Source organism: Pelophylax lessonae (assembly GCF_965119305.1).
Source record: "Pelophylax lessonae genome assembly, chromosome: 1".
In the NCBI taxonomy this organism is placed as follows: domain Eukaryota; kingdom Metazoa; phylum Chordata; class Amphibia; order Anura; family Ranidae; genus Pelophylax; species Pelophylax lessonae.
Genome location: NC_138768.1, coordinates 803,522,628 through 803,536,920, shown reverse-complemented (window position 1 = coordinate 803,536,920; position 14,293 = coordinate 803,522,628). Strand labels below are relative to the sequence as shown.

Here is a 14,293-nt window from a genome sequence, read left to right as displayed (position 1 = left end):
CAATTGGTTCCACTAGATTTTAGTTATGGGTATGAGTGTAAAGGGGGCCGAATATAAATGCACGCCATACTTTTCAGATATTTATTTCCTTATTCACAATTGTGTGCCACTTTGGTTTTGGTCTATCACATAAAACATTTACGTTTTTGGTTGTAACATGACAAGGTGTGGAAAATTTCAAGGGGTATGAATACTTTTTCAAGGCATTGTAAGCCACACCTGCATCATTCAACAGTCTACTGGCTGCTACTTCGCCTGCATTAGAATGCTGAATGGTGGGGACAGGCTTAAGTAGAGGAACTCGAAGCCTCTGGTTATGCATGCACCCAGGATCTGGGGCATCCCATGTACACAGAAAGCCATTTGGTGGATTAACAAATGTACATTAGGCCCCACAGGGTGCATGCACCATGATGGCCCTTTGTGTTTGATGAGCCCGAGGTCGTGACAGCAGTTAAGGATTCCTTAGGACAAAAGCACCCCAATATGGACCCTTAGAGGTATCCCGGGACCACGGATAAGACCCTTGAGATAGGATACGCGAGCCGTGGAGCACCAAACCGGGGGATAGATATATATACACAGGCGATTTATACACATCATTAAGGTGAGAGTTTAGAGCACCTAGAAGTGACACCTGGTGGAGGAGCAAGTCACAGCACCTTTGTTTGCACGGAAGCACCTTGTGATTTAAGTTGAATATTTTTTCTGTGGTGGTTTGGAATAAACAGACATTCACTAGCATCACACTTTTTCGATTTAAAGGAGTTTTAAAGACTTTGTTGGCAATATTTGTATTTATTGAAGAGTTACAGCACCTAGCACCTTATAAACTGGAATACTTGTTTAGCACTTTATAGATTGGAATACTTGTTTATTTATTTAATCACAATTGTTATTGAAGCACAACATATTCACAGTTGCAAGGATACGGAATCATTTAAAAACAGCACCTTATTTATCCGTACACTACAAACGTATTCTATTATACTTTAGTTATAATGAATGTTTTTTGAGTTCAATTCACTTCTGAAGCGCGCCACAAACCCCCTCATTTAAATTATTCTTACTAATTGGATCCAACCTTCAGCCCAAACCATCGGACAGCTTACAAAGGAACTGCGTGCTCTTCTTCAGAAGGATTACCTTAAACACGGATTTCAAACATGCACCATCCAAAACCCGTTACGAGCTCAAATGGCAACTCTTTGCCACCAAAGCGTGGCCCTCCCATGATGCCGACTTTCAAAACAATGGCTTCACCCATTTCTCAGCTCGGGCCCTCGACTTGGGTGGATAGAGAACCTTTTCCCATGGACACTTGATTACCCTACTGCCCCTACGTAGCAACCTCTCCTTTCGCCCATTAGTGTTGGCTCCCAAGTGCCCCCCCCTTATACTCTCTCAGACCCATCCATCCTTAACCGTATTCATATGTATTGCTCTAATGACTGAAATAAAACCTGACCTTATTCTTTTGGGTCCCCCTTATATTTCGATATCTAAATCTGTCACCCCTCTTTCTTCTTGCTTATTCTCCTCCCTCCCCCTTCTTTACCACCCCTTACGCCTCTGTTATACCCCCTGATACTTTGTTAGCCATAGTTGTGCGACACAGAGCCTACTGTTACCAATCTAAAATGTTTTTTGACACACTGTTGTACTTCTGTACTGTTCGAGAATTTTTTTTTTCAATAAATTCTACTTAAAAAAAAAAGCACTGCTTGAAACCGCATTGTGGAAGTTCTCTGTTCAGATTGACTTAAAAGCAAGGATTGGATTCAAAGTTCTCTACGGGACTGTACTGGAAAAGTATACATACTAAAACAGGTCCACTTTAGTTTCACAGCTATTTTGTTCTCAGGTTGTATTTAATCTCAAATGGAAGCTACTTTTCTCCAACTGCGAGAAAAACATACTAGACAACACTAAAGCTGAATCAATCCAGTTTCAAGTGACCAGGCATTAAAATCGATTGTAAAGTCTGTTTTTTTCTTATAAAAAATAACATATATATTATGTGCTTACCTGCTCTGTTGCAGTGGAGTTGCACAGAGCAGCCTTATCCTCCTCTTCTGCTCTCCTGGCCCCTCTCTCCTGTTCAGTGCCCCCACAGCAAGCAGCTTACTGTGGGGGCACCTGAGCAGAGTCACAGCTCCCTGTATACATTCAGACACGGAGCCCCGCCTCCCTCTCCTGATTGGCTAGCTGACTTTGATTGACAGCAGCGGCAGCAAATGGCACCACTGCTGTGTCTAAGCCAAAAAGGAGGGAGAATCTCGGACGGCTGGGACACTCATGGACATCGCTAGACAGAGTAACCCTTAGGTAAGTGTAAGGGGGGCCGGGGGGAGCTGCTGCACACGTTTTTTTATCTTAATGCATAAATATAAAAAAACCTTCTGCCTTTCAATGCCTTTAAAGTAGATCTACCAGTTTTTAGTGAGGTTTTACTGCTTCCCGTACGGGCAAATTGACGTTCAGGCAGGAACCCTACTGTTCTAGGAGGACATCATAGGACGTCTTCCCAGAACGGGCCTCTCGCTGGGCTGCACAGCGGCGCGATCTGTCATTATCAGCTGTGTCCACCAGACACAGCTAATGACTGATCACTGTACCAGTCCACTCTCAGTACCATGTGATCGTTGTGACCAATCACAGCAGATCACATGACAGTTGTAAACAATAGATAGCATCCATTGAATACAATTGGGTTTCTAGCTGTGATTAGACACAGAGATCACATAGTACAGACAGGGCCAATCGCAGCCCCTCTGTACCATGTGATTAACCTAAGCCAATCTCAGCTAATCAGAACAAAAGACACTGCACAAACCAGATTCATTAAAAATTCATGAATGAAAAAATTCATTAAAAATGGCTGCTTATACCAATAAAATTAATTGCAATCATAAGGTGTAAAAGAAAAAAAAAAAATCTTGATCACTTCCCCAGAGTAGTACCGTGTTACCATGGTAACACTGTATTGCTCTGGTAACAGTGTGTTGGGAGGACACAAAAAAAAAAAAAAAAAAAAAAATTATTACACACACACACACACACACACACACACACACACACTATAAATCTTTCTTGTAGACTAAATAATAAACACTCATTTGGGTTATTATTTTCAGGAAATAAATAATGTAACAGAAACAAAGAAAAAAAGTGGTTTCTCCCCCCCCCCCCCCAATTTTTTTTTTCTTTTTTCGTTGATCAAAAATTAAAAAAACCCACTGGTGATTAAATACCACTAAAAGAAAGCTCTATTTGTGTGAAAAAAAAAAGGATAAAAATTTAAGGGTACAGTGTTGCGTAATTGTCATTCAAAGTGTGTCTGCTGGGCAGGAAGGGAGTAAAGTGTCTGGTATTGAAGTGGTTAAATAGCTCATTTGGACCAAGCTGGTCCACAGAAACAATTACCGTCACTAAGATGCAGCAGCTGTGTGCACTGTATAAACTGTAAGTAGTAAGAGAACATGGACACCTGTACTTTATCTTAACCCCCACAATATATGGCAGCTGCCCATGGATGTTCAAACCCCCGAACATCTGAACACAAAAGAGAATTAAATAATGTGCACTGCTCTTATATAAAATCAATAGAACCTTAATATGTGCAAAATATAAATAGGAGTGACAAGAAAACGTATGTAAACTCCTTGCAATTAAATCGTTTTCCACAGTTTGCCATAAAATGTGATCACAGCAATAGAGCAAAAACACAATGTGCCTAAGCTGATAACACAATATTTTAACTCACCAATTAAACATTCACAGTGGCGGAGGAAAAAGTAAGGGAACCCTTGGCGTTAATAGGTGGCCATACCTCCTTTGGCAGCAAGGACTTCAAGCAAGGACTTTCAGTAGCTCGGGATCAGGCTTGCACATTGTTTAGGAGGAATTTTTGACCATTCTACTTTACAAAACTGCTTCAGCTCAGACACATTTGTAGGAGGTCTGGGGTGAATGGCTCTCTAGAGGTCATTCCACAGCATCTCTATGGGGTTAAGGTCTGGGCTCTGACTGGACCACTCCAGGCACATTTTTTTTTTTCTGAAGCTAGTCTGTGGTTGATTTACTCCTATGCTTAGTGTCATTTACCTGCAGCATCACCCAGCTTCAACTGGCAACAGCCACCCTGACATTACCCTGTAGGATATTTTGGTTAATGTTGGAATTAATTTTTCCCCGGATGATGGCAAGAGGTCCAGGCCCTGAGGCAGTGAACTAAGCCAAATCATGATGTTCCCTCCACTATACATAGTGCTGAATATTTTTCACCAACAATTCAACTTTTGGTTTCATCAGTCCACAAAACATTTTTCCAGTAGCATTGTGGTTTGCCAAACTTCAGGCACCCAGTAAGGTTTTTTTAAGGAGAGCAGCAGCTTCCTCCGTGGTGTTCTGCCATGGACACCCTGTCTGTTCAAAGACTCATTAACAGGGACAATTGCCAGTTCCAATGATGCGTTTAAGGCTTTAGCTGTTACTCGTGGGAGCTTATTTACCTTATTGGAGATTCTGTGTTGTGTTTTGAGAGTCACTTTGGCTGGGCACCCCACTTCTAGGAAGCCACAGTACTAAACTGTTTTATTTATAGACAATTTCTCAAACGGTCAAATGATGGTTGCTTAAACACTGAGATTGCTTTCTATCGCTTTGCAGCCTTATGCAGATCAATCACTCAAGCTACTGCTTGTGAGGCATGGCTCACATCAGCTGAGGCGAATTATAGTCATACGGTTCACACAGTCGCTGCATCGGTTAGTGAAGGCTTGGTCCAAATGAATGATTTACACATCACTAAAAGCTGGAGATCTACTTTAACCACTTGCCTACCAGGCACTTTCACCCCCTTCCTGCCCAGGCCAATTTTCAGCTTTCAGTGCTCTCACGCTTTGAATGACAATTGCGCGGTCATGCTACACTGTACCCATATGAAATTTTTATCATTTTTTTCACACAAATAGAGCTTTCTTTTGGTGGTATTTAATCAATCGCTGGGTTTTTTATTTCTTACAAAAAAAAAAAAAGAAAAAAAAGACAGAAAATTTTGAAAAAAAAAAAAAAAAAAGTTTTCTTATTTTCTGCAAGTAAATTTTGAAAATAAATAAATTTTTCTCCTTCACTGATGTGCGCTGATGAGGCGGCACTGATAAGGTACTAATATGCCGCACTGATGAGCACTGATAGGTGGCACTGAGGTGGCACTGCTGGGCACTGAGAGGCGGCACTGACGGACACTGACGGGTGGCACTGATGGACACTGATGGGCGGCACCATCAGTGCCCACACTCAGTGCCCATAGTGCTGCCAGTCAGTGCTCATCAGTGCCTAGATGAGCAGGCACTGATGGGCACTGACTGGCAGCACTATGGGCACTGATTGTGGGCACTGATGGAGGGTACTGATGGTGGGCACATTGTATTTTATTTACCTCTGTTGTAATCAGGGCACTGGCTGATCGGCTCTGCTCCTTCCTCACACTGCAGTCTCTGTGTGAGGAAGGAGAGCTGGCAATGAGAGATGATCTCATATGTTTACATATGAGATCATCTCTCATTGCATGGGCCGATCACGTGGTAAATGGCCGCTGCAATTGGCCATTTACCACGATCTGTGATTGGCTGTGTCCAAGGGACACGGCCGACACAGATTTTCCCCCGATGTGCGCTCGAGGGAGTGCGCGGGGAGGCCGTATAAAGACGGCCTCCCGGAAATTAGAGCCTGCGCTGTAGCCGTCTTTCGGCTATAGTGCGGGCCGGAAGAAGTTAAAGCCACTGCATAGCAGATTACACATCTTAAAAACTTTTTCAATCCTTTCACAGTTTAAATTGCCACATAATGCAAATACAAGCTTACACAAGAAAACCTTTACCAGCACAATGTAGTAAAGGGTGGTCATCGATCTTCTAAGGCAGGTTAGGCAGTTGGTCTGCATGGGACCTTCTCTCCCACTGCTAGGAATGGAGCTTATGTTTAGTAATGTTAAGACCTTCTTTTCAGTTAGAGGGGAACAAAAAACAAATACACACACTGTACCTTCAGTCCTGGTGACGGTGTCCATTAGAATGTTGTATTCATTGGTCTTCTCTTTGTGATGGAGGAACTCCCGCCACAGATTATCCAACTCTTCCTCTGAGAATTTCCCAGAGCTCTTTGCCTGTACAATTAAATGTGACTGCTCTATGAGAATATTCACCTCAGCAGTTTCAAATTACAAAGTTAAATAACCATGTACATAACTGTGCTATAACAATTCGATTTTATTGATGTAGCTAGAATGAAGATCATTTGATTGGCTATGGTTTGTTGCCTAATAGCAAGAAGAGGTCTGCGGAAAGCATCTAGGAAACTGAAATACCTTTAAAAAGGATTTCAAGATTTTTTTTATACTTTTTGAGATGATGCTTAACCACTTGCCGACCGACTATATACGGCGGCGGTCAGCCCCTCCCAGGCAAAGTGACGTACCTGTATGTCACTAGCCTGGGAGCGAATAGGGGGCGAGCGCCCCCGCTCGTACCCGAAGAAGCCGGCGCGTGTGATCGCAATTGTCGGGTAGAGAGGGAGAAAGGCAGGCGGCTAATGTAAACAAAGCCGCCTGTCACTCTCCCCTGCTATGTAGGACCGTTGATCTGTGCTTTTACACACAAAGCCACATCCAATCACAGTAAGAAACACTTAACCCCCTCCCTCTCCAATAAAGTTTAACCCCTTCCCTCCCTGTGTCATTTTTACAGTAACAGTGCATATGTATAGCACTGATTACTGTAGTAATGTCACTGGTACCCCCAAAAGTGTCAAACATGTCAGTCAAGGGTCCGATCTGTCCGCCACAATGTCGCAGTACCGCAAAAAAAAAAAAAAAAAATAAATAAAAAAAAAAACGCAGGCAGATCACCGCCGTTACTCGTTAAAAAACAATAAAAAAAAAAAAAAAAAAGACAAAAATCTTTCCCTTAGTAAACGCAATAACTTTAGCGCAAACCATTCAAAATACGCTTTTTGCGTTTTTTTTTTTACCAAACATAGGTAGCAGAAAACAAATTGGCCAAAAATATAAAAAAAAAATTTTGATTTTTACATTTTTTTGGGGGGAATTTCATTAAAAAAAAAATGTGAAAAATATTGTTATTTTTGCAAAATTGTCGCTTTTTTTGTTTATAGCGCATTAAAAAAAAAAAAAAAAAAAAAAAAACGCACAGGTGAGCAAATACCACCAAAAGAAAGCTCTGTTTGTGGGGAAAAAAAGGACGTCAATTTCATTTGGGTACAGCGTCGCACGACCGCGCAATTGTCCGTTAAAGTCACGCAGTGCCGAATCGCAAAATAGGCCCCGGTCAGGAAGGGGGTAAAATCTTCCGGGGCTTAAGTGGTTAATATACCCTAGAATGTACAGTCAAAGTCCCTCATATTTCTATGGTTTTTGGTACCTTAAGGCTCCTTTCACACGGCCGCTCCGTGTGTCCGCAAATCATCCAATCCGTTTGCGGATGATTTGCGGACATAATGTAAGTGAATGGCACTGCGGGTGTCAGCGGAATACCACCCGCTGACACCCGATTTTCCTCCATTCAGTTCTGTTCTGTTTTTACAAATGGAACAGAACCCATTTTTTCTTCCGTGTAAAACACGGAAAGGAAGGAAAATCGGATGTCAGCGGTGTCATCCGCTGACATCCGCAGTGCCATAGACATACATTATGTCCGCATATCATCCGCAAACGGATGGGATGATATGCGGGCACACGGAGCGGATGACAGAAATGTCATCCGCTCCGTGGTAAAAAAAAAAAAAAAAGTCCCGCAGCGGACCTTTCACACGGAGCGGCCGTGTGAAAGGAGCCTAAAAAGGATAAAAGTTCACCTTTATAATTTTTTAAATAAAAAATAAATAAAAATTTTTGCAGGGGGAAAAAAAAACAAACAAACAAACAATGTGCATTTATTTTTATTTTTTTTTTTTAAAGGAGCTTGCAGCGCATTGCTGATCGCAGGTGCAATGTCTAGCTCCGTATAGCTGCCTGCCTGTATTTTGTATGGGCAGACAGTTACCTAAAGACTGGAAGAATCAATGAACTACGAGGACGCTCAGCAGAGCAACTAGTGATATCGGCTCACTGCTAAAGATACTATAAATACCCCACCCCGAGCGATGTATGGGCAAAGAGTCTGGCATTAGAAGATACTCTGTAGAATATGGATATAAAAATAAACACACCACTGCTACACTTCTAATATATGTAAAAAAAAAAAAAAAGATTTCTGTACGATATGTTGTTCATACTAACTCAATCCCTGTGAGACTTGTTTTCTGTATACTGGGGGAAAAAAAACAAAAAAAAACAAAACCACCACAACACGCACACTGGTTGATCCTGCTGTTCTATCTCCACCTTCTGTCCATGTCCCCAATTCAGCTCGGGATTTTGCAGCTGTGGTGGCAGCTCTGCACATGCTCAGTTTTCAGTGAGTTTCTATGCTGAGCATTTCCTCCCCATCACATCTGAGCAGCCCATGTGACTATAGTGTCACACATGTGGGTGTATACACAGTGGTAAATGACAGCCCACTTCCTCTTTCCTCCTCCATGCCCACTAACCAGCTAAAACACAATGGGGTGGGATATTACATGTAGATTAATGGAGGCTTCACATCCCTTTTATTCTAAGACACAAGCTGGAGGGGAGTGACACAGCTTGTGACTGTCAGAAATCCACCCACACCATGTAACTGCCAAAAATAAAGATTTCATTTCAAATATATATTTGTATGACAACTTGAAATAGTTGATTGCTTATTTATCTTTACGTTAAAACCATTACAGTAACTTTTTCTCTTCGTTCCCCCCCCATTACAGCAAATTTTTCACCTACAAAAATGGGATAAAAAAGTATCACCAATATTTTATTATTGTACAAACTTTTTGTGCTGCGAGGTGAAACATTTTGGAGGCTGTGAGGCAAAGCGTTTTAAGACGTCCCTCTTTTTTAAGCCTCTGAGGCTTGATGAAAGAAAAACCTCCTTAAACGCAGCGCCTCACCACCTAGACTCATGCCTGTACACAACCAGCACCTTATTTTCCAAGCCGGTACAGCCAGAAGAATCAGATCTGTGAGTGGATCTCATTTGCAGGAGTAACAGCGGCTACAACCTCCTCTAGGCCCGCCACTAGCTGTGGGGAGCAAGCTAAGACAGAACTGTACCCTGCTGCCCTGATCTGCACCAGTACAAGCCAAGCCTATGCAAGTTGCCATTCGTTTTATAAAATAAATGTTACATTTATTACTGAACAAGGTTTGCATGCTTTTTTCTGCTTTTGCCTTTTAATATATGAATACCTTCTAATGTGCTTCAGAAGCCAGATCAAGTTAAATTTTACACATGTGGATTTACTTACTATCCCGATTACCAGTGCAGTTTGTGAACCCTATTAATTTCCCCCTGAGGACACTGATTACCCTTTCCTGTGTGCTTTTTTCTACCCTCTTTTTTTTTTTTTATTTACTTCCTAATATTCTGTGACACGCATTACTATGCTGTGTGAGTAAGCACTGCTGTGTCACACATTTCACAGAGCTCTGATCTACAGAAGTGCTGAGGGGAGAAGTTTTAGAAGGAGTCAGTAAAGGAATTGCTGCTTGCAGACAGCAGAGCACCATGGGATATGTAGTCCTGAAAGTAAACAAGAAATTGCAAAGTATGCAGGGAATCCAGGAAGCTGTGGAAAGAGATGGCCACCAGACAGGCAGAACTCACAACAGGAAAGGAGATTTTTGAAATTGGTTCATATTTGATTGCCAAAATAACTATTACTTGTGTGTTTTTTTACAATACTGATGTTACAAAATGAATGTGTATGCTGTGACCATAGAAATCCCTTAACACGACTCATGCTTCTCCGCAGTCAGTGGCACTTCTGGGTGAAGAAGAGCATGCAAGTTCCTCCCTTGTGACAAAGTTACTAAGATGAGGAGAGGGGGAAGGGGGGGGGGTGATGTGCTGACGTAGGCCAGCAAAAAAGATATCAGACAGCGCTGACAACACTTCTGTGCTTGCAGCATTTTTAAAAAGGAACAAAACCAATGTAGGGAAATGTGCATGTTTTGCATAGATGCGTTGATTTTTTTTCTCCCCAATTGCCTAGGACTAAATAGTAAAACCTTTTTTTTTTAGGATTTTAATATTAGTGAGGGATTTTAGTGTTGCACCAGGATGTTTGTACGCTTCTTTTAAATTTGGATTATTAAAAAAAAAAAAAAAAAAAAAAAAAAAGTCAGCAGCTACAAATACTGTAGTTGCAGACTTTTGATATTAGGGCACTTACCTGTCCAGGGATCCAGTGATGTCCTTACCTGAGCCAATTATTCAATTGGTTTCAGGTGCAGGTATCTGAAGGGAAACCAGTTTTCTAATACGCATGCGCGAGCTGTGCTTCATGAATGGTCCAGCAGTCTTCTGGGACCTATGATGAGGCTGCAGGGGTGGGGGCGAACTTCCAGCAGAGATCGCTGCGGCACATCTGACCAGAAGTGGGTACCTGGGAAAACCAAGTACCCACTCCCCCCAAAAAAAAGAACCAAATGTAGCAGTGGAGGGAAGTGGAGGTTAAAGAATGTCAACAAGCCGAACTTCCCCTTTTGGGTGAAGTTGCGCTTTAATCACCCCTAACAATCAATCTACTGATCAAATTATGAGCAACAAGCAGCAGCCTCTTTGGTCTCCAATGTGGAGTTTGGTAGCAGTGTCTACGGAGGACAGGCATCGTTCTAGTCTCCTGCTGGACCGCACTGACAAAACCAAGCGTCTTCAAAAGATTTTATGAAACCCATGTGCTTGGGATCTGGAATCTGCATATGGCTCCCAAGACACTACTCCGTGCCTTACCTTGTTCCACAGCTTCTCCAAACGGGGATCATTCAGCACATCGTTTTCTGTGCCATCTTTAATATAGTTGTTCTCTTCAGTTTGCATCTGTTTTTTGCCATCCAGTCCATACTTGGCCAAAATAACTATATGGAAAACAAAGCATCAGACACTACAAGTTATACTATGCAAAGGGATTAAACCAACTGTATTCCATCAATAATCTAGTTACCAGAGAACAAGATCAATATATACTAGTTTTTCTTGCAGAAGTATACACCAAAAAGTACTAAAGTATACTGTACTAGTGAATAGACAAAATTAGGTATGCAAGAGACATTTAAATACAATAGAAGTACATATCCCCCTCAATGCCCAAACTTACCCATCCACCCTTCAGTCTTGGCTGCGCAGCTTCCAAAAAACAGCCATGTGATAGGACATGTAGCACTTGCGTGGGGGCAGCATTATCAAGGAGATTATATATATATATATATATATATATATAAAGAATATCTTGTCCATACAGATAATTGCACCCCAACTCCTGCCCAAGGCAACTGTCCCTTACTCTTGATTAATATTCATCGTGATTTAGCATGACACAGAGCCTTTCTCCCAGCCAGAAACTGGGGACTGGCACATTTAATGGCATCAAACTGTGGCATGCCAACAAAGAAATAGAGCTCATAAATCTCAGCAAACTGTAAAACCACCTATTCTAGGGGCTCAGTTATTAGAGTTAGGAAAACCGCTCCTATATATATATATATATATATATATATATATATATATATATATATATATATATATATATATATATATATATATATATATATATATATATATATATATATATATATATATATTTATTTTTAAAAACGGTCAGAAGACCTCATAGGAGAATATTTACCATTGAGTGATCGCCTGAGTTTGGCTTCTTTCTCTCCATCATCATCTAGTCCTTCAGCCTTTAGCTTTTTCCAGTTTAGTTCATCCTTTTCTTGTATTTTCAGATCGCTGTGGAGTTCTGCTAATTTTACAGGAGAAAGCTGGAGCTGAAAGACAGAAAAATTAATCTTGTGAGCCAGGTGCATCTCATAAAATTAGAATATCACCAAAAAGTTACAATTTATTTCAGTAATTCAATTCAAAAAGTGACACTCATATTTTATATACAGCTGCAAGAAAAAGTATGTGAACCCTTTGGAATGATATGGATTTCTGCACAACAATAGACAATCACAGTCTGCTTAAACTAATAACACACAAAGAATGAAATGTTGCCAATGGTTGAACCTCCTTTGGCAGCAATAACTTCAACCAAATGTTTTCTGTAGTTGCAGATCAGACGTGCACAACGGTCAGGAGTAATTCTTGACAATTCCTCTTTACAGAACTGTTTCAGTTCAGCAATATTCTTGATGTCTGGTGTGAAATCGCTTTCTTGAGGTCATGCCACAGAATCTCAATCGGTTTGAGGTCAGGACTCTGACTGGGCCACTTCAGAAGGCGTATTTTCTTCTGTATAAGCCATTCTGTTGTTGATTTACTTCTATGCTTTGGGTCATTGTCTTGTTGCAACACCCATCTTCTGTTGAGCTTCAGCTGGTAGACAAACTGCCTTAAGTTCTCCTGCAAAAATGTCTTGATAAACTTAGGAAAAATGAATTCCCTCGATGATAGCAATCCATCCAGGCCCTGACGCAGCAAAGCAGCCCCAAACCATGGTACCCTCACCACCATACTTCACAGTTGGGATGAGGTTTTGATGTTGGTGTGCTGTGCCTCTTTTTCGCCACACATAGTGTTGTGCGTTTCTTCCAAACAACTCAACTTTGGTTTCACCTGTCCACAGAATATTTTGCCAGTACTGCTGTGGAACATCCAGGTGCTCTTGTGCAAACTGTAAACGTGCAGCAATGTTTTGTTTGGACAGCAGTGGCTTCCTCTGTGGTATCCTCCCATGAAATCCATTCTTGTTTAGTGTTTTACGTATTGTAGATTCGCTAACAGGGATGTTAGCATTTGCCAGTGACTTTTGTAAGTCTTTAGCTGACACTCTAGGATTCTTCTTCACCTCATTGAGCAATCTGCGCTGTGCTCTTGAAGTCATCTTTACAGGACGGCCACTCCCAGGGAGAGTAGCAGCAGTGCTGAACTTTCTCCATTTATAGACAATTTGTCTTACCGTGGACTGATTAACAGCAAGGCTTTTGGAGATAATTTTATAACCCTTTCCAGCTTTATGCAAGTCAACAATTCTTAATCGTAGGTCTTCTGAGAGCTCTTTTGTGCGAGGCATCATTCACATCAGGCAATGCTTCTTGTGAAAAGCAAACCCAGAACTGGTGTGTGTTTTTTATAGGGCAGGGCAGCTGTAACCAAACACCTCCAATCTCATCTCCTTGATTGGACTCCAGTTGGCTGACATCTCACTCCAATTAGCTCTTGGAGATTTCATTAGTCTAGGGGTTTACATACTTTTTCCACCTGCACTGTGAATGTTTACATGGTGTGTTCAATAAAAACATGGCAACATATTCTTTGTGTGTTATTAGTTTAAGCAGACTGTGATTGTCTATTGTTGTGACTTAGATGACGATCAGATCACATTTATGACCAATTTGTGCAAAAATCCATATCATTCCAAAGGGTTCACATACTTTTTCTTGCCGCTGAAGATGTGTTACACACAGAGTGATATTTCAAGCATTTTTCTTTCTTTTAATTTTGATGATTATGGCTTACAGCTAGTGAAAACCCATAATTCAGTAGGATTTTTAAATAAAGAAATGCTGGCTTACAGAAAAAAAAAAAAAAAAATATATATATATAAGATAAATAAGACAATGGTGTTGAACCTGTTCGCAGTATAATTACAAAAGATGAAGATGGGGTTAGCAGATCCTCCCCTAAAAAAATAATGAACATTGCACATCGTTGTAACCCAATTTAATGCAACTAAACCACCAAGTATGAATGAATAGATTAGTTTAAAACCTTTCCTATGTAGCACCCTACAGGTAGGTGCTAGGTAAAAGATAGGGAGCCTTGTCTGCCTAACAGCAGGGCTTTGATTTGTTAGGTAGGGTGTCAGGGCTTCCAGATGTGCCTCCTGGGGGGAGAAGTATCCCCACTGGCTCCTGTGAGAGGCTTCTCATAGGGCAGTGTGGGAAGCCCAATCAGGGGACACATCCCAGCTTGTAACTACCGCAGAAGGCAGATTAGGCTGCAAAGGATTCTGGGAGTGGGTATAAGTTTGGGGGAAGTGAGTGGCACGGTGTCTTTGGCGGGAGCAGAGTCCCAGGAAGGAGAGGGCGGCTGTCTCTCCTCCTGTCTGAGGAAGGTGGATGTCCGGGGGGGGGGGGGGGGGGGGTCGCCTGAGAGTGCCGAGTTGAGCTGCGGGAGATCCGGTG

The 14,293-nt window shown here is 41.6% G+C and overlaps 1 protein-coding gene across 1 annotated transcript in view; it reads right to left on the bottom strand.

The window, feature by feature from the left end:
- Window positions 1-14,293, bottom strand: part of LRPAP1 (LDL receptor related protein associated protein 1) — a 71,956-nt gene that overhangs the window by 35,345 nt on the left and 22,318 nt on the right. The window contains exons 2-4 of the mRNA XM_082256453.1: window positions 11,788-11,932; window positions 10,896-11,020; window positions 6,049-6,169 (exon numbers count right to left, since the gene is read on the bottom strand). Coding sequence (XP_082112579.1) covers window positions 6,049-6,169; window positions 10,896-11,020; window positions 11,788-11,932 — 391 coding nt within the window. The remainder of the gene's footprint in view (window positions 1-6,048; window positions 6,170-10,895; window positions 11,021-11,787; window positions 11,933-14,293) is intronic.